This window comes from Cherax quadricarinatus, chromosome 76 (genome assembly GCF_038502225.1).
Source record: "Cherax quadricarinatus isolate ZL_2023a chromosome 76, ASM3850222v1, whole genome shotgun sequence".
NCBI classification, from domain to species: domain Eukaryota; kingdom Metazoa; phylum Arthropoda; class Malacostraca; order Decapoda; family Parastacidae; genus Cherax; species Cherax quadricarinatus.
Genome location: NC_091367.1, coordinates 7,871,841 through 7,895,910, shown reverse-complemented (window position 1 = coordinate 7,895,910; position 24,070 = coordinate 7,871,841). Strand labels below are relative to the sequence as shown.

The window sequence follows — 24,070 nt, the reverse complement described above, 5'->3', positions numbered from 1 at the left end:
TAAAAACTGTAGTGTAAAGCACCCTTCTGGCAAGACAGTGATGGAGTGAATGATGGTGAAAGTTTTTCTTTTTCGGGCCACCCTGCTCGGCCAGTCACCCTAAGAAGGATGTTGCAAGCCATATCGGCAACTTGTACAGTGACAGAGTCTTTTGTAGGGAAGTTTTAAAGAGACTCCAGAAACAGATCTCTCTGGACAGTTTTTTTGCGAGACAGGACTCCAGTGACTCTCAAGCTGGTCCTAGTGGCATTAAGAAACAGAGAAGAGAAGTAACCCCAGAAAAGGACTTGGTACCTAAGGTGTTAATGGAAGGGGATTTCCCTTCCAAACAGTAAATAATCCAATCTGTCTCCTTCTCCAGTTTTCCATACACTAAGAAGAATCGCCAGTAAAGGTAAGTGTTATTCTGTTAATGTTTCTTTCATCATGTGCCATTGTATTGTTTATGTACTACATCTATATTTCATGTAAAAAAATGTTTTGTTTTAATACTTCTGGGTGTCAGGAACGGATTAATTGCATTTACATTATTTCTTATAGGGAAAATTGATTCGAAAATCGTCTATTTCGATAAAAGTCCCACTTCCAGGAACGGATTATGGACGATTATTGAGGGATCACTGTATTTGTAAATTATATGCTTTAAATTTATATAATTATGGAAACTTTTGATGGAAACATACCCAGATGCAAAAACACACCATTTAGTGTTTCTTTGTACCAATTAATGGACTCAAATGAATGTTTATGTATATGCAGTATTTAGTAATGAGGTTGAATTCTACAGATGGGGAAATTGGACATCATCTATGTACAACGTAAGTTCTGACTTGGTGACTGCGGCAGAAAATCCGTCCAAATCACCTGGCTGGAGACTGATGACAGTGCCAGCGGCACCTGGGAATGCAAGCTTCAAGGTGGCACAGCTCAGTGGTAATGGTGCCAAAATTGCCATATGCCAATTTCTAGGTCCCATAGGTAGGTGGAGCATTGGGTACACGAATATAAATTTCAGGTATTGAGCTGTTATTCATTTCTTGAATTGAATACTTTTGTATATTAACATGTTGATATACTATATACACTATACTATGTTGATTTTCTGTATGCAGTGGTGCCTGTATATATATTGACATGTAACTATGTACCAAGCTTTTGTTAAATGCATTGTGGTAATTAGTACTATACATCCGGTTCTTGTTGTCCAATGAACATCGTACATTATGTTGTTAGGTAAGACACATATAGAACAGTTAGTTATCTTTATTTCGAAACATTTCGCCTACACAGTAGGCTTCTTCAGTTGAGTACAGAAAAGTTGGTAGAAGCAGAAGAGATGTGAAGACAATGTAATTAGTCCATCACCCTTGAAGATATAGTTTTGAGGTGGTCAGTCCCTCAGCCTGGAGAAAAGTATTTGTTCTATTGTCTGAAACTATGTGCTATGCACTAAAAAATTGTCTTCAGTCAGCATTCATGCACTGCAACCTACTCACTTCTCTAGATGACCTAGATGTTGCATGATTTCTCCATCCCCCAACCAATGTCAGACCCAGCACGGAAAGGCACTATAAATGTACTAATGTCTCCAAGGTTAATGCAAAGATACATGCAGGTAATTACCAGAGAACAACTGTAGAACCAAGAGGGTACATATCCTTTTGATATCAGTTTGACCCTAGACCAATATTTTCTGTATAGATTTCAAGCACCAGTGTCCAGCAAACTGGCTGTTAGGTTTTCCTGATCGCTTTTCCATGATGGCCATGTCTTGGTGAAATTATTCACCATGGGGTTCTATTTCACAGAAACTGTATATGTCACAGCAAAACGAAGTTCAGATTTGAATTCAGCATCCCAAAATTAGTTAAACAAATTTTTTTTAAACATGAACTGAAACCATTGTTGGCAAGTGCTGTTAGCACTTAAATAAGTCCCTCAAAATGTTTGTTTTGAGTGAAATATCTCCTCTAGGATGCTGGGATTTACCTCTCGATCCAGCAGGTAATATGACCCGTTCCTCATGGAACTGGACCATGACTGCACTCAACACATCTGTCACCTACACGTGAGTTCTCACCTTCTGGAGTTGTCCCTAATTGGCTTTCATTCTTGGTTCACAGAATAAAGCAGTAGTAATGATTGTGGTACTGTATTAGTAATGCAAATAGCCATGTAATAGATAATGTATCTTCAATTAGTTTTTTATTGAATTACTTGTGTACTGTCACATTATCTATTATAGCTTAGTTAATCTTAAGTTAATTTTAAGCCTGCTCATAATGTTCTGCATACAAGGGGCTTTTGGCATGTACACCCAACCACTATAATTCCTTGTACAACTATGTATCATGTCTTAATAAACTATTATTATTATTATTATTATTATTATTATTATTATTATTATTATTATTATTATTATTATTATTATTATTATTACAACTATCATTTAGTTCTAAGGCTGCCTGAAATGTCTTCCATAACAAGGGGCTTTCATTAGAGTAGTTTATACATGTCAGTTACCCTAATTGTATATTGTACAGTACCTCACTTTATTGAAATAATTTTGTTTTGGTTTGTTAGCATTAAACTTGATAGTAATGCAATTATGGAAGTAATTATAATAATGGTATCAGTGGTTAAAGTAAAGTAAATGTAGTGTAGATGTAGAAGCAGTAGGTTAATTAGATAATGCTCAGGGGTTGTCTTCTATGCAAGTGTTATCCCCTCAGCTCAGTTGGTCATCTTTTGCACAGGTGTTCCCCTTAATTTAGTCTGTTGTCTTCCAAACAGGTGTTACCCTGGCTACTTTATTGGAGGCAATATTACCCAGTCCACACTAACTGTGGGGTGTCTGGGACAGTTAGGTGGGTGGTACCCCAAAACCCTCAGTGCCTGCTCTGCTGTAGAAGGTAAGTCAAGCAGGTGTAACCAAGAATAGTTTTTGATTTATGAGTGCATTTTAGGCTATCCATAAATTTGATTATCCTTGTCCCATCATTCTTTGTATGCAGCTTTAGTTATGCAGCATTGCTAGTGAACACGCACACCATTTTGTGCTCGGTCCCTGGACACTTAGATGTTCGGGACAACAGGCAGGCAGGGTTACCTTGTATCAGTCACTTTGAGATTAATGACCTGTCAGGGTTGACTTATCAATGAGTTCTATAGGAGTTAAGAAAAAATAAAGTCAGGAATGAATCAGTGATGATTCAAATGTAATGTTATACAAGCAAATATGATGTTTGAGATGGTTGCAGTTGAGAGTTACACCTTGGATTAGGTAATAATAATCGTTATCATGAAAGGGTATGTAAACTGAACGTATAACTACTGTATCTACTTTGAGATGTGTATTGTATTGTATTTTTCAAAATGTTAAACCTATGGGCACTATTCAGAGCAAGGAGTGGTGACTGTTCAATCCTCATGCCTCTAATCATTGTTTGATCCTAGTCCAATCATATCTCAGCTTTTTTTCAGCATTCGCCAGCTGAGTTACATTCTCATTTCTTGGAGTATACCTGGAGAGGTTTTTGGGGGTCAGTTCCCTCATGGCCCGATCTGAGATCAGGCTTTGTGGTGGATCAGGGTCTGATCAACCAGGCTGTCACTGCTGGCCACACTTAAACTGACATAAGAACCAAAGCTCAGCTGATCAGGTTCTGACTTTAGGTATCTGCCCAGCAACTTGAAGACAGCCTGGGGTCTGTTAGTAATCCCCCTTATGTATGCTTGAAGGCAGACGAACAGTGGGAGATGGCCGACTTTTTAAAAAAAAAAACTTGGAGTTTACAGTATACAAATAATTTTCATGCAGATTAATTCATCATTTACAGGATGGATATGGGGTGCACAGCAAACTAGCCACTTCGGTGGCAAAATCTAAATCTGTAAATGTTTGCAAAATTCACGGACTTTTAGTGAACATTTTAAAATTAGTATGCTTTGAATAAAGAGTCATTTACCCAACCAGTATATGATTGAATATTAATTTTTTTTTTGTGTGTGTGTGTAGCAGTAGTAGTTCCTGAAAATATGGTTTAATTTTAAATGCCTGGTGGGCTGTGATGGCTATATGGGCCAGTGGGCCACTAGCAACAACAACCTGGTTGACCAAGCAGTCAACAAGGAAACCAGGTCTCAGGCCAGGCTACAACGGTAGAAAAACTCTTGAAACTGCCTCTCAGTATACATAAGGGGAATTACCAATAGACCCCTGGCTGTCATCAAGAAGGCACTGGACAGGCACCTACAGTCAGTACCTGACCAGCCAAACTATGGTTTGTACATCAGTCTATGTGCAGCCAGCAGTAACAGCTTGGTTGATAAGCCACTGATCTACCATGAGGCTTGGTCACAGACTGGGCCATGGGAGTGTTGACCTCCAAAATCCTCTCCAGGTATACTTGTCACATATTTATATGTAACATAATTTGAGCACTCTGTTAATGTGATAATAATGGTAAGTGCTAGGCCCATAAGGGTCACAAACTCCCTGAGGAATGGGAGGCAGTCAGGCATGATCTACAGAAGGGAAGGTTAGATCCAATTCTGTAGTTCAGGAGTCCCTTGCTGTCATTAAGACACCTTTCTTGAGACAACTGTAATTACAATTACAAATAATTTATTTCTTTTCTGCAGTGTACAGGTAATGTAGTGTAACAAAAAAAAGGCACAATACCGTGACTGGAACGATACACAAATAACCCGCACATAAAAGAGAGAAGCTTACGACAACGTTTCAGTCCGACTTGGACCATTGACAAAGTCACACTAACCAGAAGTGGAGCAGGACGGCTATATATAGGCAGGAAGAGGTGGTGGTAGTAGTAGTAGTACAAGAATGGTATATAATACTGACAAGATGAAATTAAGACACATGCGCAACACCCGGGCATCCCTATCGTAGATGTTTCGCCATCCAGTGGCTGGCTGGATGGCGAAACGTCCACAACAAAGACAACCAGACGCCGCATGTGTGTCTAAATTTCATCAGTGGTTGTAGTAGTAGTAGTAGTAGAAGAGGTAGTAGTAGTGGTAGAAGTGGGAAATAAGGAGGACGAGCCAGTCAAATACAAAGGAAGGGGAGCACTGCAAGAGAGCTAGGTGCCCACTGAGGGAGAGCAAGCGCACAGAGGTGCGTGAAAGGGGAAGTGGTGAAATAAATGAAGAAGGAACAGAAACACGAGACAGAGGAAATAAAGACAACCCAGAGGAGAAAAGGAAAGAGGAAAGGGGAAGAGGGAGAAGAAGAAAAAGAAAAAGAAAAAATGAGGAGTCAGGTTAAGTCACGGGTGTTCTGAAGTTTGGAACATTTTACAATGTAGTGGGAGAGGAAGGCATCTACAGAGACGAAACCAGGGCTAAGGTTCATACAAGGAAAGTTGTGTATTAGAGAGGATTCAACTAGACTGCGACTGTTCGAATTGGAAGTAGGGAAGACAGTTTTAGCAGAAGACCAGTCAATAGGATGGCTATGATCTCTGACGTGACAGAAAAGAGCATTGTTAGTGTCGGCAAGCCTAACACTATTTTTGTGCTCCCTAAGTCTGTCAGAAAGAGATCGACCAGTTTCTCCAAAGTATTGAAGAGGACAGGAGGAGCAAGAAATGGAGTAGACACCAGGAACATCTGTAGAGGTATGAACGAGATTAGTGCGAAGAGTGTTAGTCTGGCGGAAGGTAAGCTTGATGTCTAAGGGACGGAGAGAATTGTTGAGATTAGAAAGACCGGAGGCCTGGTCACAGACCGGGCCGCAGGGGCGTTGACCCCCGGAACTCTCTCCAGGTAAACTCCAGGTAAACCGGAAATGTAGGGAAGGCAGAGGATAGAAGAGTTCCCAGGAGTAGAGAGTTTGGGAGAGAAGAAATTGCATTTAGCACGTGAGAGGGCAGAGTCTATGAAATGGGAAGGGTAGCCAAGATGGGAAAACGAATTATGAAGAGTGGAAATTTCTGCTGGAAGGAACTGAGGATCACAGATGCGGAGGGCACGGAGAAAGAGGGAGATAAGAACACTTTTCTTGACAGGGGAAGCATGATAGGAAAAGTAGTGAATGTACATGCCACTGTGCATAGGTTTTCGGTAAACGGAAAAGGAAAAACCTGTATCTGAGCGGTGGACATGGACATCAAGGAAAGGAAGCAAGGAATTAGATTCCCATTCAGCTTTAAACTTAATGGAAGGGGCAAGATTATTAAGAGCTTCAAGAAAAGGTTGGAAGAGACTGGAGTCATGAGACCACAGAGCAAAGATATCATCCACATAGTGGAGCCAGAGTGAAGGTTGCACATCGAGGGAAGGAAGAAGAACAGTCTCGAAGTATTCCATGTAAAGATTAGCAAGGACAGGAGAGAGAGGAGAGCCCATAGCGACACCGAAGGTTTGAGAATAATATTTCCCTTGGAAGGAAAAGGAGTTAGTCTACACAGAGGCGGATAAGATCAAGAAAGACATCAGTAGGTATAGGGAGATGAAGAAACCCTTCATGGGCCTTCTCTCTAAGGAAATCAAGGACATCATCAAGAGGGACATTGGTGAAGAGGGACTCAACGTCAAGACTAAACATCTTACAGGTTGGGAGAGAGCGAACCCATTCAATGAAGTCTTGAGAGTGACAGAGGTGGGCAGGAGAAAAAGTACCAAGAAAGGGAGTGAGGGTTTTGACCAGCCAAGAAGCAAGAGAATAAGAGACAGAACCTCTAGAGGATATGATAGGGCGAAGAGGAATATCAGGTTTATGAGTTTTGGGAAGGCCATAGAAATGGGGAAGAGAGGGACAGATGACACGAAACCATTGAACAAGGTCAAAGTCAGGAGGACAGAGGTCGGAGAGAGTCCTTAATTGCTAAACGCAATTTCTTCTCTCCCAAACTCTCTACTCCTGGGAACTCTTCTATCCTCTGCCTTCCCTACATTTCCAGTCTTTCTAATCTCAACAATTCTCTCCGTCTCTTAGACATCAAGCTTACCTTCCGCCAGACTAACACTCTTTGCACTAATCTCGTTCATACCTCTACAGATGTTCCTGGTGTCTACTCCATTTCTTGCTCCTCCTGTCCTCTTCAATACTTCGGAGAAACTGGTCGATCTCTTTCTGACAGACTTAGGGAGCACAAAAATAGTGTTAGGCTTGCCGACACTAACAATACTCTTTTCTGTCACGTCAGAGATCATAGCCATCCTATTGACTGGTCTTCTGCTAAAACTGTCTTCCCTACTTCCAACTCGAACAGCCGCCGTCTAGTTGAATCCTCTCTAATACACAACTTTCCTTGTATGAACCTTAGCCCTGGTTTTGTCTCTGTAGATGCCTTCCTCTCCCACTACATTGTAAAATGTTCCAAACTTCAGAACACCTGTGACTTAACCTGACTCCTCATTTTTTCTTTTTCTTTTTCTTCTTCTCCCTCTTCCCCTTTCCTCTTTCCTTTTCTCCTCTGGGTTGTCTTTCTCTCCTCTGTCTGGTGTTTCTGTTCCTTCTTCATTTATTTCACCACTTCCCCTTTCACGCACCTCTGTGCACTTGCTCTCCCTCAGTGGGCACCTAGCTCTCTTGCAGTGCTCCCCTTCCTTTGTATTTGACTGGCTCGTCCTCCTTATTTCCCACTTCTACCACTACCACTACTACTACCTCTTCTACTACTACTACTACTACAACCACTGATGAAATTAAGACACATGTGCGGCGTCTGGTTGTCTTTGTTGTGGACGATTCGCCATCCAGTGGCTGGCTGGATGGCGAAACATCTACGATAGGGATGCCCGGGTGTTGCGCATGTGTCTTAATTTCATCTTGTCGGTATTATATACCATTCTTGTACTACTGCTACTACTACTACTACCACCACCTCTTCCTGCCTATATATAGCCGTCCTGCTCCACTTCTGGTTAGTGTGACTTTCTCAATGGTCCAAGTCGGACCGAAACGTCGTCGTAAGCTTCTCTCTTTTATGTGCGGGTTATTTGTGTAATGTAGTGTAAATGTAATAAATTATTGTTAGGCACAAAAGAAAGCCACAAGCATGCAGTGCATACTAGTGGCTTTTTGTTCCTTCCAATGTTTTATTACAGGTCAGCCATCACTAGTCCGGCATCATTGGGACCTGTAGTGTGCCGGATTAGTGAGTTTGCTAGTTTACAGAGTGGTTAGGTTAGAATACACTTAATTAACCTCTCAACAGAGACTCTTTGCTACATCTTCCTCATTTTCATCTGCTTTCTCCTCCAGTGGCTTGCTGCTGTGGATTTACAACCATCTTAACAATTTTGGATTTAGTATAATGATGAAATTTGAAATTATGCTAGCCGAAATTAGTGCCGGATTACTGATGGAACAGGATAACTGATTGCCGGATTAGTGATGGCCGACCTGTACATGTAAACTACATTATTTGTGCCACATAAAGTAATAAAATTGTATTATATTATACAGTATAACTGCATATTACATGGATCCTTAGTAGTATAGTTAACCTAAGGATAATCTAAATAATAATAGTGAGGATAAAAGTACAAATAATTATTTTTTTTTTTTCAACAAGTCGGCCGTCTCCCACCGAGGCAGGGTGACCCAAAAAAGAAAGAAAATCCCCAAAAAGAAAATACTTTCATCATCATTCAACACTTTCACCACACTCACACATTATCACTGTTTTTGCAGAGGTGCTCAGAATACAACACTTTAGAAGCATACACATATAAAGATACACAACAAATAATTATAGTAAGGATAAAATGTAGTAAGGGTAAAAATAATTAATCTCCATGAGGAAGTGGAACAGAATTCTTCCTCATAAGCCATGCTTGTCATAAGAGGCAGCTAAAATGCCGGGAGCAAGGGGCTAGTAACCCCTTCTGTATACATACTATATTTATAAAAAACTTTAGTTTTTCTTTTTGGGCTACCCAGCTTTAGTGGGATACAGCCGGTGCATTGAAAGAAGAAGAAGAAAGAAAAATAATAAAATTAGTGATGTGTGTAGAAGAGAGGGAGATACTTCCCAGTAAAAGTAGGCCTTAGAAAGGATGTGTAATGTCACCATGGTTGTTTAACATATTTATAGATGGCATTGTAAAAGGAGTAAATGCTAGGGTGTTGGGGAGAGGGGTGGGATTAAATTATGGGGAATCAAATACAAAATGGGAGTTGACACAGTCAATTTTTGCTGATGACACTGCTTTTGGGAGATTCTAGAAAGAAGTTGCAAAGGCTAGTGATGAGTTTGGGAGGGTGTGTAAAGGAAGAAAGTTGAAAGTGAACATAGCTGAGAGTAAGGTAAGGGGTAAAAGAGGTTTTGTGTGCAAAGGGCTTGGACGTACAGAAGGCATGTGTGAGCATGTTAGATAGGAGTGAACGGAGACAAATTTTTTGGGACCTGACGAGCTGTTGGAGTGTGAGCAGGGTAATGTTTCATGAAGGGATTCAGGGAAACTGGTTGGCTGGACTTGAGTCCTGGAGATGGGAAGTACAATGCCTGCACTTTAAAGGAAGGGTTTGGGATATTGGCTGTTTGGAGTGACATCTAAAACTGTCATATCTGGGGTGCCTCTGCAAAGGCAGTGATTGTGTGAATGATGGTGAAAGTGTTTCTCTTTTTTGGGTCACCCTGCCTCTGTGGGAAATGGCTTGCATGTTAAAAAAAAAAATAGTGATAATACTATAATTATGATAATTGTAGTATAAATTATAATCATTACCTTCCATCCCCTAGGTGCTGTGTGACCCTTATGTTTTCAGCACTTCCTCTTAAATTTAGTAATAATATACCTTGTGTGTTTTAATTATATAGACCTCTCTGTATTTGGATCTACTGTATTAAATTAAGGATAATAATTTGCCTCAGTTTGCCTGCAACAGCCCATCGCACCCTCGCCACTCATTACCAACACCACATCATCCAACTGGGGTTTCCTGAATGGCACTGTGAACTTCACCTGCCCTGCTCTCATGGCTACAGAGAAGAATGTTACAGTGCAGACACTTACTTGCAGCAACAACAATGGGAGTTATTCCTTCATGCCTGGCACTGTTGATCCATGCAATGGTAAACCATTATTTGTCTGCCATTCTAACTGTAAAGAAGTGCATGCATTTAAAATTGAATGGTGCCATTACATCTTTATTATTTTTTTTCAGTGATGCTGTTTTATTTCACTATTCACTGTGTGTGTATATTGTATTTACACACATCATTTATATGTATATACAGTGGACCCCCGCCTTACAAATGCATCGCTTTACGTTAAATCTGCCATACGAAGCATTTGAACGCAAAAATTTTGCCTCGCCTCAAGATAAAAAACTCGCCTTACGTGATTCGTCCAGGACGCGTCCCACGTGTGGCCTCAGCTGCCCCGTGGATGCTAGTGTTTACAAGCCAGCCAGTGCCATCGCATCTAAGCATACATTTGGTACATTTCATATTATCACAGTGTTTTTAGTGCTTGTAACTGCAAAATAAGTCACCATGGGCCCCAAGAAAGCTCTAGTGCCAACCCTGTGGTAAAAAGGGTGAAAATTACTATGGAAATGAAAAAAGAGATAATTGCTAAGTACGAAAGTGGTGTGCATGTCTCGGAGCTGGCCAGGTTGTATACCAAACCCCAATCAACCATCGCTACTATCTTGGCCAACAAAACGGCAATCAAGGAAGCTGTTCTTGCAAAAGGTGCAAGTTTGTTTTCGAAACAGAGATCGCAAGTGATAGAAGATGTTGAGAGATTGTTATTGGTGTGGATAAACGAAAAAAGATAGCAGGAGATACCATCTCTCAAGCGATCATATGTGAAAAGGCTAGGAAGTTGCATGACGATTTAATTAGAAAAATACCCGCATCTAGTGGTGATGTAAGTGAATTTAAGGCCAGCAGAGGTTGGTCTGAGAGATTTAAGAATCATAGTGGCATACATAGTGTGATAAGGCATGGTGAGGCTGCCAATTCGGACCACAAAGCGGCAGAAAAATATGTGAAGGAATTCAATGAGTACATAGGCAGTGAAGAATTGAAACCTGAACAAGTGTTTAATTGCAACGAAACAGGCCCGTTTTGGAAGAAAATGTTCAATGTGAATGTGTTTTCTTCTTTGTTGTGTGACAATTCCCTCAGTGGAAGATGGCCATAGCATTAAAAAATTAAATTTAAAACTTGTGCCACCTTTCCTTTTCTTGACATGATGATTGAAAATTTTCTTTTTTATGTATATATATACAGTGGAGCCTTAGTTTTCAAACAAATTGGTTCAAAAACCAATTTGTTTGATTTGGTTTTTGTATGTGGTCTTGGTTGTCGACTAACAAAGCTTGGATCACGTGATGACCAGACAGTCCACAGCATGGGTCTCAGTCAGTATAGCAACTAATGCGCGTATTGTGAACATCTTTTGCTGTGCATCATGTGAAACCAAATGTACGAAATTTGATGGAAAACTGACGGAATTATACTATCGCGAAGTTGGCGATATTTACACAACGGCAATTTTGCCCACCTTGAGCCCTATTTTGGGCTAATTCCAGTGTTCCAGTTAACCAAACTCAGCTATTTCTATTGATTGAGTACAAGAAACTGCCCATTTACCCATTTCAACTACCCAATAAAGTGATCTGAAATTCAGGAAGGGTCAGTTTCAAATCAGGGTCCAGCATAAACAATGCAGACATTCCAGGCACTAAAAATAATATTTTATCTGTTCATTAGTCATGTCTCCAAGCCTTCTTATATTATGCTTGCTTTTCATTTTGAATTTTTATTTGCATAAAAAATAGAAGATGTACTGTTATTCTAGCTACTGCATAATTGGGTCTACTATGCATTCGTGAATGCATAGTAGACCCACCAAGATGATGTGTATTGGACATGTGACATGATTTGTTTACTCTTGAAAGTGGGAAAAATTGAACATTTCCACTACTTTGAGCTCAATTTCAAGCAACTTTTAGTCTTTAAACCATTGAAAATCATCTCTATTTCTGTAATGTATCTTTCATTCTGTCAAATGAGACCAAGAAAACGAAAATACAACAATAAATGCCATACGAGAATACACTGAAACGTCGCTGTTTTAAACCAAAAACACGATCACAGTTTTTTTTTATCATGCACTGCATGCTGCAGGATTTTTTTTTTTTATACTGCACACACTGACCATGCAGATCCATTCTCACATGTAGGCCTACCAGCTTTCTCCTGCAAGATTTGAAGCCGCTAGAATTTTGCCATTAGTTCTCCCCTGACAGAGACAGTTAAATTTTTTATTTACTATACAGTATTTCAGTTAAATTTTCATTTAGTATTCATTTTTACAGTTTCCATGTGCTGTATAATTTTATACATTGTTTTATGTAGTAGTTAGTACATTATTATTAATAAATTATTATATTGTCACTTTTGGTCTGGAATGGATTAATTCTATTTACATTATTCTTTATGGGAAAAATTGGTTTGGTTGTCGAACCGACATCTGGAATGAATTAAGTTCGACAACTGAGGTCCCACTGTATATAATAAAAACTGTGCTAGTGTATAAATTATACTGTGTTTATAAATGAAATAGCTCAGCACATTAGAAAAAAATAGTACAAACCACTTTTACTTTGTATTGGAAACTAAATTGCATATAATACGCTAGAGTAAGCATTTCATGTTTGAATTTCTCTGAAATATACAATATTTTGCAGTTTGCCTTGGACAACCTGCAGTGGGTAATGCAGTAACCAACTGGAGCAATAGTACAGTATGGAAGATCAATATGACAGTCACAGCTACCTGCAATGCCAATTATGTGGCCAACCTCATGAATAACACAATTGTTGTTAATTGTACTGATACTGGTTGGGACAAGCCTCCTGCTTGTTATCAGGGTAAGTTTTCCATTTTTTTTATTTATTTTTTTTTTCAACAAGTCGGCCGTCTACCACCGAGGCAGGGTGACCCAAAACAGAAAGAAAATCCCCAAAAAGAAAATACTTTTATCATCATTCAACACTTTCGCCACACTCACACATTATCACTGTTTTTGCAGAGGTGCTCAGAATACAACAGTTTAGAAGCATACACATATAAAGATACACATGTCCCTCCAAACTGCCAATATCCCAAACCCCTCCTTTAAAGTGCAGGCATTGTACTTCCCATTTCCAGGACTCAAGTCCAACTATATGAAAATAACCGGTTTCCCTGAATCCCTTCACTAAATATTACCCTACTCACACTCCAACAGATCGTCAGGTCCCAAGTACCATTCGCCTCCATTCACTCCTATCTAACACGCTCACGCACGCTTGCTGGAAGTTTTCCATTACCCATTATTATTTTTTTTTTTTTTTTTTTTCAACAAGTTGGCCGTCTCCCACCGAGGTCTAGATGTTGGCTCAATTTATTTTCATGGATATATTTTCCTGGACTTGAGTCCTGAAGGTGGGAAATACAATGCCAACACTTTAAAGAATGGTTTTGAGATATTTGCTGTTTACAGTGACATCTATACTGTTGTATCTGTGCTTCTCTGCAAACACAGTGATTACGTGTGAATGATGGCGATTTTTTTTTTTTTTCATTATCACACTGGCCAATTCCCACCAAGGCAGGGTGGCCCGAAAAAGAAAAACTTTCACCATCATTCACTCCATCACTGTCTTGCCAGAAGGGTGCTTTACACTACAGTTTTTAAACTGCAACATTAACACCCCTCCTTCAGAGTGCAGGCACTGTACTTCCCATCTCCAGGACTCAAGTCCGGCCTGCCGGTTTCCCTGAACTCCTTCATAAATGTTACTTTGCTCACACTCCAACAGCACGTCAAGTATTAAAAACCATTTGTCTCCATTCACTCCTATCAAACACGCTCACACATGCCTGCTGGAAGTCCAAGCCCCTCGAACACAAAACCTCCTTTACCCCCTCCCTCCAACCTTTCCTAGGCCGACCCCTACCCCGCCTTCCTTCCACTACAGACTGATACACTCTTGAAGTCACTCTGTTTCGCTCCATTCTCTCTACATGTCCGAACCACCTCAACAACCCTTCCTCAGCCCTCTGGACAACAGTTTTGGTAATCCCGCACCTCCTCCTAACTTCCAAACTACGAATTCTCTGCATTATATTCACACCACACATTGCCCTCAGACATGACATCTCCACTGCCTCCAGCCTTCTCCTCGCTGCAACATTAATCACCCATGCTTCACACCCATATAAGAGCGTTGGTAAAACTATACTCTCATACATTCCCCTCTTTGCCTCCAAGGACAAAGTGTGTCTTTATTTTTTGGGCCACCCTGCCTCAGTGGGAGACAGCCAGTGTGTTAAAAAAAAAATATGTACATTACTGTAATAAGATTGAGTTTCTATAACTTTTTATTCTTATTGAAGTCTTAACAACTATGGTTACAGCATTTTCTTAGTTCAAGTTCATTTTTTTACACATCCCAGGATGAATATGCCAGTATTCATTATCAAAGTGAGTGTCCCATGTTTAATATGATCATACATATCTTAGTTTGTTGGTACTTTTGTGTACATTTCCTTCTTTTTGTTGTTTGAGTTTTTTATCTATACATGTATTCTCCTGGCCTAATATTTGCATATTTTATATCTTATGGATGTTCAAGTTCTTTCAATGAAATAACTGACTGTTTTATTTATTTTTTTTATTTTTAGGATTTCATTAGATTCAGCATTTAATTTTACACTGGTGTTTCCTTTAGTCATGTATGGCATCCTTGATAATATTGTTCATAATATGGTAAGCTTAATATAATGTTCATAATAAGATACTTCCAGTAGTAGGTTGGTAGACAGCAACCACCCAGGGAGGTACTACCGTCCTGCCAAGTGAGTGTAAAACGAAGCCTGTGATTGTTTTACATGATGGTAGGATTGCTGATGTCTTTTGTCTGTCTCATAAATATGCAAGATTACAGGCATGTCTTGCTACTTCTACTTACACTTAGGTCACACTACACATACATGTACACATTTATTTATACACACTCATCTGAGTTTTCTTTGATTTTATCTTAATAGTTCTTGGTCTTATTAATTTTCCTTTTATATCCATGGGGAAGTGGAATAAGAATCTTTCCTCCGTAAGCCATGCGTGTTGTAAAAGTCAACTAAAATGCCGGGAACAATGGGCTAGTAACCCCTTTTCCTGTAAAGATTACTAAAAAGAATAAGAAGAAGAAAATTGTCAAAGTGGGAAGTCTGAATGTGCGTGGATGTTGTGCAGATGATAAGAAAGAGATGATTGTGGATGTTATGAATGAGAAGAAGCTGGATGTCCTGGCTTTAAGTGAAACAAAGCTGAAGGGGGTGGGAGAGTTTCAGTGGAGAGGAATAAATGGGATTAGGTCAGGGGTTTCAAATAGAGTTAGAGCTAAAGAAGGAGTAGCAATAATGTTGAAGGATAAGCTATGGCAGGAAAAGAGGGACTATAAATGTATTAATTCAAGGATTATGTGGAGTAAAATAAAGATTGGATGTGAAAAGTGGGTTATAATAAGCGTGTATGCACCTGGAGAAGAGAGAAGTGTAGAGGAGAGAGAGAGATTTTGGGAAATGTTGAGTGAATGCGTGGGGAGTTTTGAATCAAGTGTGAGAGTAATGGTGGTTGGGGATTTTAATGCTAAAGTGGGTAAAAATGTTATGGAGGGAGTAGTAGGTAAATTTGGGGTGCCAGGGGTAAATGTAAATGGGGAGCCTTTAATTGAGCTATGTGTAGAAAGAAATTTGGTAATAAGTAATACATATTTTATGAAAAAGAGGATAAATAAATATACAAGGTATGATGTAGCACGTAATGAAAGTAGTTTATTAGATTATGTATTGGTGGATAAAAGGTTGATGGGTAGGCTCCAGGATGTACATGTTTATAGAGGGGCAACTGATATATCGGATCATTATTTAGTTGTAGCTACAGTTAGAGTAAGAGGTAGATGGGAAAAGAGGAAGGTGGCAACAACAAGTAAGAGGGAAGTGAAAGTGTATAAACTAAGGGAGGAGGAAGTTCGGGTGAGATATAAGCGACTATTGGCAGAAAGGTGGGCTAGTGCAAAGATGAGTAGTGGGGGGGTTGAAGAGGGTTGGAATAGTTTTAAAAATGCAGTATTAGAATGTGGGGCAGAAGTTTGTGGTTATAGGAGGGTGGGGGCAGGAGGAAAGAGGAGTGATTGGTGGAATGATGAAGTAAAGGGTGTGATAAAAGAGAAAAAGGTAGCTTATGAGAGGTTTTTACAAAGCAGAAGTGTTATAAGAAGAGCAGAGTATATGGAGAGTAAAAGAAAGGTAAAGAGTGGTGAGAGAGTGCAAAAGGAGAGCAGATGATAGAGTGGGAGAGGCACTGTCAAGAAATTTTAATGAAAATAAGAAAAAATTTTGGAGTGAGTTAAACAAGTTAAGAAAGCCTAGGGAAAATATGGATTTGTCAGTTAAAAACAGAGTAGGGGAGTTAGTAGATGGGGAGATGGAGGTATTGGGTAGATGGCGAGAATATTTTGAGGAACTTTTAAATGTTAAGGAAGAAAGGGAGGCAGTAATTTCATGCACTGGTCAGGGAGGTATACCATCTTTTAGGAGTGAAGAAGAGCAGAATGTAAGTGTGGGGGAGGTACGTGAGGCATTACGTAAAATGAAAGGGGGTAAAGCAGCTGGAACTGATGGGATCATGACAGAAATGTTAAAAGCAGGGGGGGATATAGTGTTGGAGTGGTTGGTACTTTTGTTTAATAAATGTATGAAAGAGGGGAAGGTACCTAGGGATTGGCAGAGAGCATGTATAGTCCCTTTATATAAAGGGAAAGGGGACAAAAGAGACTGTAAAAATTATAGAGGAATAAGCTTACTGAGTATACCAGGAAAAGTGTACGGTAGGGTTATAATTGAAAGAATTAGAGGTAAGACAGAATGTAGGATTGCGGATGAGCAAGGAGGTTTTAGAGTGGGTAGGGGATGTGTAGATCAGGTGTTTACATTGAAGCATATATGTGAACAGTATTTAGATAAAGATAGGGAAGTTTTTATTGCATTTATGGATTTAGAAAAGGCATATGATAGAGTGGATAGAGGAGCAATGTGGCAGATGTTGCAAGTATATGGAATAGGTGGTAAGTTATTAAATGCTGTAAAGAGCTTTTATGAGGATAGTGAGGCTCAGGTTAGGGTGTGTAGAAGAGAGGGAGACTACTTCCCGGTAAAAGTAGGTCTTAGACAGGGATGTGTAATGTCACCATGGTTGTTTAATATATTTATAGATGGGGTTGTAAAGGAAGTAAATGCTAGGGTGTTTGGGAGAGGGGTGGGATTAAATTATGGGGAATCAAATTCAAAATGGGAATTGACACAGTTACTTTTTGCTGATGATACTGTGCTTATGGGAGATTCTAAAGAAAAATTGCAAAGGTTAGTGGATGAGTTTGGGAATGTGTGTAAAGGTAGAAAGTTGAAAGTGAACATAGAAAAGAGTAAGGTGATGAGGGTGTCAAATGATTTAGATAAAGAAAAATTGGATATCAAATTGGGGAGGAGGAGTATGGAAGAAGTGAATGTTTTCAGATACTTGGGAGTTGACGTGTCGGCGGATGGATTTATGAAGGATGAGGTTAATCATAGAATTGATGAGGGAAAAAAGGTGAGTGGTGCGTTGAGGTATATGTGGAGTCAAAAAACGTTATCTATGGAGGCAAAGAAGGGAATGTATGAAAGTATAGTAGTACCAACACTCTTATATGGGTGTGAAGCTTGGGTGGTAAATGCAGCAGCGAGGAGACGGTTGGAGGCAGCGGAGATGTCCTGTTTAAGGGCAATGTGTGGTGTAAATATTATGCAGAAAATTCGGAGTGTGGAAATTAGGAGAAGGTGTGGAGTTAATAAAAGTATTAGTCAGAGGGCAGAAGAGGGGTTGTTGAGGTGGTTTGGTCATTTAGAGAGAATGGATCACAGTAGAATGACATGGAAAGCATATAAATCTATAGGGGAAGGAAGGCGGGGTAGGGGTCGTCCTCGAAAGGGTTGGAGAGAGGGGGTAAAGGAGGTTTTGTGGGTAAGGGGCTTGGACTTCCAGCAAGCGTGCGTGAGCGTGTTAGATAGGAGTGAATGGAGACGAATGGTACTTGGGACCTGACGATCTGTTGGAGTGTGAGCAGGGTAATATTTAGTGAAGGGATTCAGGGAAACCGGTTATTTTCATATAGTCGGACTTGAGTCCTGGAAATGGGAAGTACAATGCCTGCACTTTAAAGGAGGGGTTTGGGATATTGGCAGTTTGGAGGGATATGTTGTGTATCTTTATATGTTTATGCTTCTAGACTGTTGTATTCTGAGCACCTCTGCAAAAACAGTGATAATGTGCGAGTGTGGTGAAAGTGTTGAATGATGATGAAAGTATTTTCTTTTTGGGGATTTTCTTTCTTTTTTGGGTCACCCTGCCTCGGTGGGAGACGGCCGACTTGTTGAAAAAAAAAAAAAAAAAAAAAAAAATAAGATACTGTCCATAGTACAGCATGGTAACTAATATTGTACTGTACTATATAGGGATGAGACAATAGCAAAATTATTTGCCAATAACGATACTCAATTTTAAGTCGATACTGATACCATCAAAATTACCTGATAACCACCGATACCTCTACCATCAAAAAGAGCTGATACCCATTCATACCAGTACTTGACCTTAGGCCGATACCAATACCCTAAAAAATTAGCCAGCACTTACCGATACCAATGCTTTGGCACACCCTTAGTACTACATCCTCAATGCAGTAACCTTGGAAGTGCCCCATAAAACTTTAAGCTAATGCTGTCTATAATATGGTTACTCTGATAAAATCAATGTATCATAGTAAACTATACACCTAAGATAGACTGCTGTAAACTGTACAAGTCTTAATTAATTCACTGTTGCTCTGTTGCTCATGAAAGTCTTTACCTCCAGCATGTACAGCAGACCTGCCTAATGCTGGAACCAACATGGTAAGGAGCAACTACACCTCCAATGCTGTTAACACTGTCATTTCCTACACCTGTAGTTCTGGCCTCTATGCCCCGACTAATAAGGTACAGTAGCTATAACTATTGTTAAGCTGTGAACTTCAGTAAATCTCATCTTGGTTATTAACATTATGTTCATACAGTACAGTGCTTGCACTTTAATGAGTGAAGATGTAAGAGTAATTTTGCTGCACTTCTGAAAAATGGGTAATAGTGATGGAGTGATTTTTGAGTTGTCCTGCATTGATGGCAAATCAGAGTGGGATAAATAATTGTAAATAATGCATAACAAAGTCTGCCTCTCATGGCACAGCAAGCTTGTGACTTGTGCAGGTACGCTGCATTTTCCTTAGTTTTTCAGGTAAATCTAAATCTGTAGTAATGTTTTGATGCATTTTAGGAAGACTATACCATATGGCTATTCTGCTGGAGAAAAATTTCCTAATGTGCATTATGACTTGGAGAGCTTGAAGTTGTTGCCTTTTGTATGTCATACTGGACTTTAGGGTTTTGCTTTTCTTTTTGGGTCACCCTGCTTTGGTGGGGTATGGCCAGTTTGTTAAAAAATAAAAAAAATGGGTTTTGAAAGAATGATTGGGGGTTTATGTGATTCAGTTTGGTTCTGTTTTGAAAATAAGGAAGTAAAAGAATTTCAAGAAAATGTCTTGAGGTAATTTAATGGATAAGTACTGTGTATTAATACATCATATGTCAGCCTTGTCATGTCTTGTTGAAGAATTGTCACTCTTTAGCAATCATTTACATGACTTGACATTTCAGGGATTTTTTTTTTTATGCTGCCCATATTAAATGTTTTCCAGTGACATAATACTTTTATAGATGTGTTTTGTTACATGTTACATTACTGTTTATGGATAATCCACACTAGAAGGGATTTACAAAGTAATGAGAGCTTCTAATAAAACAATAATTATGTCTTTTCACACATTTTTCAGAAAATTAATATTGCATAATATTGATTAAACATACTGTAATCGAAAACCATATTTGGAGGCAGTAGGAGTCTTGGCCATCAAATGACTTCATCAGTAATATTTAAAATCCAGAAACCACTTCATATTGTAAGGCAAATATATAAAGGTGGCCCTCCACATTCGCGAGGGTTAGGGGATCAAGACCCTCATGAATGTTGAAAATTCACGAATGTTTGGTGCAGATATATTGTAGGGAAATATAATAATAGCATTTACTTTGCCTAACAGTACTGCTTCCTTAACTGTTGAACCATGAACAATCATAAAACACATGAAAACATTGTAAAATACATACATGTACAGTGGTACCCCGCGTTTCAGCCATAATTCGTTCCAGAAGGCTGTTCGAGTGCCGTTACTGAGCAAATTTGTTCCCATAAGGCAGTGGTTCCCAAACTAGGGGTAAATTACCCCCTGGGGGTAATTTAACCATTTTTGGGGGGTAATGGAGGGGTGACAAAAAAAGTTATGAATTCTGAAAATCAAGAAAACAATGCGGTACCTGGTATGAGGATTATTGTTAACTTTGTCTTAGTATATAAAGTTGTAAAGTAAACCTATTATAAGTAAGTAATAAAGTTAAACCAAATAACAATAAACATCAAAAACTAATATACAGTATTAGAAAAGAAGAAATATATAGCTAAGTGTGTGGAAACCCAAAAGTATTTTGACAAGTGTGCTTCAGGACAAAAGTCACTCAGTAGCCCAGATCGACCTGTCCAGTACGCGTCACTCACTTCCTGAGGCTGCCTCTATTTCACACTGTCAGTTTATCTGTGAGCATCAGCCGAGGTAGACATAAGCTGGTATGTATGTGTACTGCCCTGTGCAGTATATAGTTAGTATTTACCCACTGTTACTGTGAATTTGTAGCTATTATTAATTTTATATATAATGTATGTGTGGTTCTTACGTTTTCAATGGTTTTGCTAGGATTAGTAGAATATGCGAGGCTGTATATGTTCACGTTTAGCCATATATATCAATAATAACAACATTTTGTGAAAGGGGTAACATGCTTTATGTGGCATGTTAAGTTGGGTAACAAGCTGAAAAAGTTTGGGAACCACTGCCATAAGGAATAATGTAAATTAGATTAGTCCATTTCAGACCCCAAAAATATACTTACGAAAGCACTTACAATAATATATGAAACTCGGGGTACCACTGTATTGTATATACATACATGTTATGGTTTAATAACAAATAATGAACAAACAAAACACTCACCACTCGTAAGATTAGGCAGACGAACTCTGATGACAGCGCTGCAGGCTCGGAAATGAGTGTGTATCGTTCCCCCAGGCGACATATGGTCTCTACAGGTTTAGCGCTCCTCCTCACAAATGTAACAATATCAAAATATTGTAGACCATCAGCCTAACTTGGATGATGGTGATCAGGGTTAGCCATGCAGTTACTGATGACAGTTGAATTGAGGTGATTATATGGAGTGCAACTGCATGGCATGACGAGTCTAGTGTGTGGATTCTAACTCTTCACTGCCAGCATCACTGCCGATAATAGGCGGTGGAGCATCGACATTGCTAGAGTCAAAGTTAGCAACTGGAGTAGTGGCATGCTTCTTTGTGAAGAACATTGTGATGGTCAACTGAGACTGTTTCCTCTTCATATCTACAGAGTTTTGCAGGGAATTATGCTCCTATCAATGTCTTTCATCACGTTCAGAGCCCTCAACATCGATGCGTCTGTGTCGTAAAAAAAATTGTTTGAGCTGTGCTGTCATTCTCATCGCTTGCCCTAGTTTTTCAAGTTTTTCATGACTTTCTTTGAGCGCTTGGGGTTGGCTCATCAATAGCAGTTGCTGCTCGCTTGGGGGCCATACTCGCACCACCACCACATACACACGTGTATGGTAGGACACACAAACAGCACAGACCAACATGAAGAGTGACTGGACAATGTCTGAGTGAGTGGCGGACTGGCGGGCTGGCTACTGGTTGAGGGGGTAAGAGGAAGGGTAGTAGGGACGTGGCGGGAAGCATGAATGTGATTGAGCGGCTGGGCATTTGCGAATGTTCAAAGCTTGCGAAAGTGGAACTCGCGAATGTGGAGGGCCACCTGTAATACAGTATATTAATCTTTTAAAATTTCAAATTCTTTTAAATGTTTCTGTTCTGCTCTCTGGGGCCACAGAATTACACTACAGCCATGGCTGTTGTTAATGTGACCTGCAGCAATAGCTCCCAGTGGGTGACCCAAGGCCCTGCTCTCTGGTGCACCTCAAGTAAGTTACTAGTTCTCATGATTTTAAGTTATTGTTAAATCAGCTAGAATGATGGATGTTATACTTGAACATAGTTACTCCTTACCTATACTGTGGACAGTAGTCACACCTTGCTTGTCTTGAGGGTGGTAATCAAAAGATGACAGAGGCACATAATGGGTTCAGGAACTGGGGCCCTAACATTTGTTAGGCAGGGAATATTAAAATGATGTACAATACTGACAGGTTGGTAAGTAAGATGCATGTCCAACAGTTAGATATCTGTATTACGAAACATTTCACCTACACAGTAGGCTTCTTCAGGCAAGTACAGAGAAGTTGGCAGAAGCAGTATAGATGTTAAGAAGATGTTATCAGTCCATCACCCTTGAAGGTGTAGTTTTGAGGTTGTCAGTCCCTCAGCCTGGAGAAGAGTATTGTTCCATAGTTTAAACAATGTGAAGTAGAAGCGACAATATGGAAACTTGTATACTATCAGAAGGAGAGGTGCAGTACACTAGTAGAAGAAAGAATGTGTTCATTGAGAGGTCACATCCTTCTGAAATCCAACCATTCTCATTTGTTAGGCAGCATTTTATAGTAGGAATGATCTTTTAAAAGATTTCTTAATCAGGATAGGAAAGGTCCACTGTCTTGGATTAAGAGTCCCTCACTAGCAAAAAGGCATCTCTCTTAAGGGGACAATAGTAATGAGCTGTTTACACAGACTCAGTCACATAACTATTACACTGAAGCTTATTCAGTGTTACAAATTTATTGATATGTTTTTTTTTTTTTTTTAACAAGTCGGCCGTCTCCCACCGAGGCAGGGTGACCCAAAAAAGAAAAAATCCCCAAAAAGAAAATACTTTCATCATCATTCAACACTTTCACCACACTCACACATTATCACTGCTTTTGCAGAGGTGCTCAGAATACAACAGTTCAGAAGCATATACGTATAAAGATACACAACATATCCCTCCAAACTGCCAATATCCCAAACCCCTCCTTTAAAGTGCAGGCATTGTACTTCCCATTTCCAGGACTCAAGTCCGACTATATGAAAATAACCAGTTTCCCTGAATCCCTTCACTAAATATTACCCTGCTCACACTCCAACAGATCGTCAGGTCCCAAGTATCATTCGCCTCCATTCACTCCTATCTAATACGCTCATGCATGTTTGCTGGAAGTCCAAGCCCCTAGCCCACAAAACCTCCTTTACCCCCTCTTTCCAACCCTTTCGAGGACGACCCCTACCCCTCCTTCCTTCCCCTATAGATTTACGTATATGCTTTCCATGTCATTCTACTTTGATCCATTCTCTCTAAATGACCATACCACCTCAACAACCCCTCTTCTGCCCTCTGACTAATGCTTTTATTAACTCCACACCTTCTCCTAATTTCCACACTTCGAATTTTCTGCATAATATTTACACCACACATTGCCCTTAGACAGGACATCTCCACTGCCTCCAACCGTCTCCTCGATAAAATAACACTGACTGTTACTTCCCACAGTATGCCTGTCAAACCCAGTTCCTGCACCGACTTTAGCCAACAGTAGCTGGGATGGATATAGCAGAACCAATGGAACTATAGTAAGTTTTATCCAATATTAATCATTATTACATCAGGAATAGTGTTTTTTTTTTTCTTTTTGCTCCTAGGATTGCAGGGCTTTTGATTTAAATCACCACAAAACTTGAATATACAGTGTGAGTGGTTATCTTTAGAGTTTGACACATACTTTGAACAACTTAATGCAGAATGAACCTGTTTTGTGTAGCTTCTGGGTTGTTCAGCAGGTTGCCAGTGTCTGTTAAGTGTCAGGAAACTGTTCATGCTATCAGG

The 24,070-nt window shown here is 39.7% G+C and overlaps 1 protein-coding gene across 2 annotated transcripts in view; it reads left to right on the top strand.

The window, feature by feature from the left end:
• LOC138854965 (uncharacterized) overlaps positions 1–24,070 on the top strand; it is a 102,031-nt gene that overhangs the window by 68,836 nt on the left and 9,125 nt on the right. For both annotated transcript variants that reach the window (XM_070101240.1, XM_070101239.1), the window contains exons 17-24: positions 788–978; positions 1,975–2,068; positions 2,794–2,912; positions 9,849–10,049; positions 12,680–12,862; positions 18,931–19,052; positions 22,142–22,232; positions 23,738–23,817. In XM_070101240.1, the coding sequence (XP_069957341.1) occupies positions 788–978; positions 1,975–2,068; positions 2,794–2,912; positions 9,849–10,049; positions 12,680–12,862; positions 18,931–19,052; positions 22,142–22,232; positions 23,738–23,817 (1,081 nt within the window). The remainder of the gene's footprint in view (positions 1–787; positions 979–1,974; positions 2,069–2,793; positions 2,913–9,848; positions 10,050–12,679; positions 12,863–18,930; positions 19,053–22,141; positions 22,233–23,737; positions 23,818–24,070) is intronic.